At 40.8% G+C, this 3,860-nt stretch overlaps 1 protein-coding gene across 1 annotated transcript in view; it reads right to left on the bottom strand.

The window, feature by feature from the left end:
• CBG08301 overlaps positions 1 to 3,860 on the bottom strand; it is a gene marked incomplete at both ends in the record, with an annotated part of 8,229 nt that overhangs the window by 2,811 nt on the left and 1,558 nt on the right. The window contains 3 exons of the mRNA XM_002634464.1: positions 1,833 to 1,937; positions 1,987 to 2,546; positions 2,755 to 3,505. Coding sequence (XP_002634510.1) covers positions 1,833 to 1,937; positions 1,987 to 2,546; positions 2,755 to 3,505 — 1,416 coding nt within the window. The remainder of the gene's footprint in view (positions 1 to 1,832; positions 1,938 to 1,986; positions 2,547 to 2,754; positions 3,506 to 3,860) is intronic.

Below are 3,860 nucleotides of genomic sequence, written 5' to 3' on the forward strand. Positions count from 1 at the left end.
AGACCTAAAAGAGGGAATCTTCTGGAAAAACTATGAGTACCAGGGCACAATGCTGACTTTGCACTTTTTGCGGTAAACCGAATGCCCTCAAAGTTCAAACTCTGATAAGAAAAGTTTATGGTGATAAGACAAAGTTCAAAATTGCAGGTCCTCGATGTTCGTGATCTCTCGATCCGATCAGTTTCGATCAATGGAACAGATTGTGACTTTAGAATTGCACCAAATGTATATACATTCTTCGGATCGAAAATGAGCGTTTACTTGCCACCACAATTTCAGAAAGCTGGAACTATCTTGTAAGATACTTTGGGATTACTGTAGTCACAGGGTAACGGCTGCGCATGGTATATGCGTTGGCACGGCGCCTCATATGGACGACATAGGTACACCGTTTGTGCGCATATAGTACGCTACTGTTTATTCAATGAAACGTGGAAGTACGCCTGCGCCCACCAGCTTGCGCGAAACTTGTGTTACCATACTTTTGCCGCACCCTGTATAATACATGCTACAATAATCCCCACTCACGCTCTCAAGCTAAATTTCCAAAAATGAGCCTACTTGGAAACGGAATCAGAAAACACTGATACTTTTTTGGGTCCACCTCCATCACATTAGTTCTCCTCAAACTACCGTACCCCACTGATTCTCCAAAATGATCTTGTGATTTTTTACAACCAGAAGTTTCCGATTCTCGATGCATCTTCTTCTGTTTTCGATCAACTAAAAAAAGAAGTAAAGAAGAAGGAAAAAGAAAAAGTTCAGAGAAGAAATAAGAAGAGATGACAGTTCATCAGTCGACGGCCGTCATCAAACATGTTGGTCTTTGAAAGATAACGTTGTACGGGAGATACACCCGTAGATGAGGGATGATGATGATTTTCTCTTTTGATTCTAGTGATCTGTATTAGGGGATACGGAGATGTAGCTATAGTTTTATTGGAGAAAAATGATACATAGAAAACAGGAGAACAACAAAAGAAAGACCTACATAAGATTAGAACACAAAAAAAAGTTAAAACAAGAAAAAATATTTGAAGCGGTGAGGTATTGAAGAAGAAAATGTACAAATTCATTCCAACAGAAAACATACAAGGGGGATTCAGAAGAGATGGATTCAGGGGCAAACGAGAGACAGGATTCACAGGGTGGGTTCAGGAGGGATCAGGAGCATAGAATTTAGAAACAAACGGTGTGGGTGGAGTGTCTGATATGGAGGTCCTTGGCGATCATTTCGGCAGTGATTGGGTGCATTTGACTGCGTCCTTTGAGGTAAACATCACGAGCCTTTTTGTTGGCAACTGGCCACTGGGCGAGGTCTCTGAAAAATTAAGGGATTGATTTAGGCCAAATGTTATGCGAGATTTGCTGGTATTTTTTTTTGGTTGAAAATTCTGAATTTTCAAAAATGAAAAATAGAGAAACATGGCAGACCAATAATTTTTTATCTGAAATTGGTTAACTTTGGACGTTAAAAAGAAATTCACATATGTTGGTATATGCTCGAATTGAAAGCCCACCCTATACGAGCACTTAGAGCTCAATTATGCCGGTTCCTATGAAATATACAAAAAACTTGGCAATTGATAAATTGTTTACCATTATATCACCAATATTTTATCAGTTGGCATAATTTTGATATCTGTCATAGGAACCGAGAAAATTGAGATCACACATAGAGTGGGCTTATGATAGAGAAAAAGTAAATGGTGTCGTTGGATAAAAGTGTCACGACTTTGAGCTCAGCGCAGTTTTAAAAAGTCTCAGAGCTAGGTTGGTTTCATTAATAATCTTTCCAGTACTGTACTCTCAAAACGGTACATGCTACTCACCGGTAAATTGGTCTGCAGAACTTCAGACGTCCTTGTGAGTTGACAAAATCAAGAGCTTTTGGAATGCATGCCTCCCACTTGGACTTGATACACAAACGAAGCCAGCTGAAACATAATTCCTGATTTCCCAGAATCTCTTTCCTCCCAAACTCACTTCAACAATAACTCTGAATTTTGGGACTCATTCAATTTGTACAACTTATTCAATGCATCCAACTTCCAATGCTCAATCGGTGGATTATGTTGCCATAGTTGGGACAACAACTCGATTTGTTGAAGTGGTTGCATGGCATAATAATCGTCTCCTGTGATATCTCCCACAGTATGCTCATCAGCGTCAAGCCATTTCTTGAGTAGAACCTCGCAGGCTTCCACCATAGACTGTCCGTAATTTGGTTTCTCTGGTGGCATTCCAACTCCATTGAACCAGATATCAAAGTTAATCGAGTCCAAGACCTCTTTCTGATCCGCAAAGTATTTATAGAGATGATCTTTCCACTGCCAACTATCGATTGCTTGATGAGCAAAGGTTTTCAGATAATCCTTGAGGTATGCCTCAAAAACTTCACTTCCTCCAAGTTTCTGTTCCAAATAGAAGAGCAAAGCAGATCCCTTTTCATATGGGACACACGAAAATGCAACATCTGGATCCACATTCGTATGATCTTGAATCAATTTTGTGAATTGATGAGTGGGTGTGAATTGTTCGTATACCTGCAAAAAAACGGACTTTGAAACTTTGATACATATAAATCAATTTTTCCAGAAGAAGAATGTGTGATAAGCTGCTTATCAGGTGTCATCACACCTTTTTTTCAGGGTTCAAAATCCACAAAATGCATGGGGTGATAGCAAGTTTTTCGGAGAAAGTCTCTTGGAATACAAAAAACACAAATAATCTAGACTTCAAAAAAGAACTCACAGCTGGAATGAGGGAGTTTGTCCATCCATTGAAAGCCATAAACTGTCTGTAGTCTTCGGAAACTAGCCGTCCACAGATCTTTCTCTCAATGAACATTGTGAATCCCTCGTTTAACCAAAAGTGCTCCCAACTTGAATTCGTCACCAAGTTGCCTGACCAACTGTGTGCAATCTCATGAGCAATCACACTGACCAGCGAACGATCTCCAGCTATCAGTGTCGGTGTTAGGAATGTCAAACATGGGTTTTCCATTCCTCCGAATGGGAAAGATGGTGGAAGGCATACCATATCGTACCGTCCCCAAATGTATTTTCCAGCGATCTCTTCAGCTGAAGCCAAGATGTCTTCAGTTTCCGCGAATTCCCAATGAGCCTTATCAACTACTGATGGCTCGGCCCATACTGCACATCTATCACTGATATCTCTCTTTTCCAAACATCCAACAACAATAGCAATGAGATAACTTGGAATGGCAACTGGTTGTTTGTAGAAGAATGTGGTGGTCTCATCGTCTCCTTTAGATCCTTGACCAATTGCTGACATCAGACAGGTCATTCCAGTAGGTACTGTAACCTCAGCTTCATATGTAGATTTTACAGATGGGGTATCCATGCAAGGGACAATGGAACGGGCGTGAATAGCTTGGCATTGGGAGAAGAGATATGGCATTTTCTTATCAGCAGTCTGCTCCTTCTTCATCCATTGCAATGCGGTGGCTTCTGGAGATGTTCCATAGGATACTGTGACTTGCCTAAATTTGGAATATATTGAACCACAGGGTAACGGCTGCGCATGGTATATGCCTAGGCGCGCATATAGGATGCTATGTGTGCCCATAATAAGTCCGTGGGTAGCGCGTACGCGCTATATGCGTCGATGCTGGGCACGACAGGTCGCCGGTGGGCGCACCCATATAGCATCCATATACCATGCACGCTTTTCCCATTTTTGGTAAGTTTTCCGATTATTACGAAGTAAAAGTAGAAAAAAAATCCGAGAAACTCAAATATATCGAAAAAAAAATTCATAATTTTTCTTGCTGTGAGAAAATTCTGTGAAAACTGGAAAAATGGTCACTCCGTAAAGAATTCCACCACATGGAGCTC

The sequence above is a fragment of the Caenorhabditis briggsae genome, assembly GCF_000004555.2.
Source record: "Caenorhabditis briggsae complete genome, chrIV, whole genome shotgun sequence".
Taxonomy (NCBI): Eukaryota; Metazoa; Nematoda; class Chromadorea; order Rhabditida; family Rhabditidae; genus Caenorhabditis; species Caenorhabditis briggsae.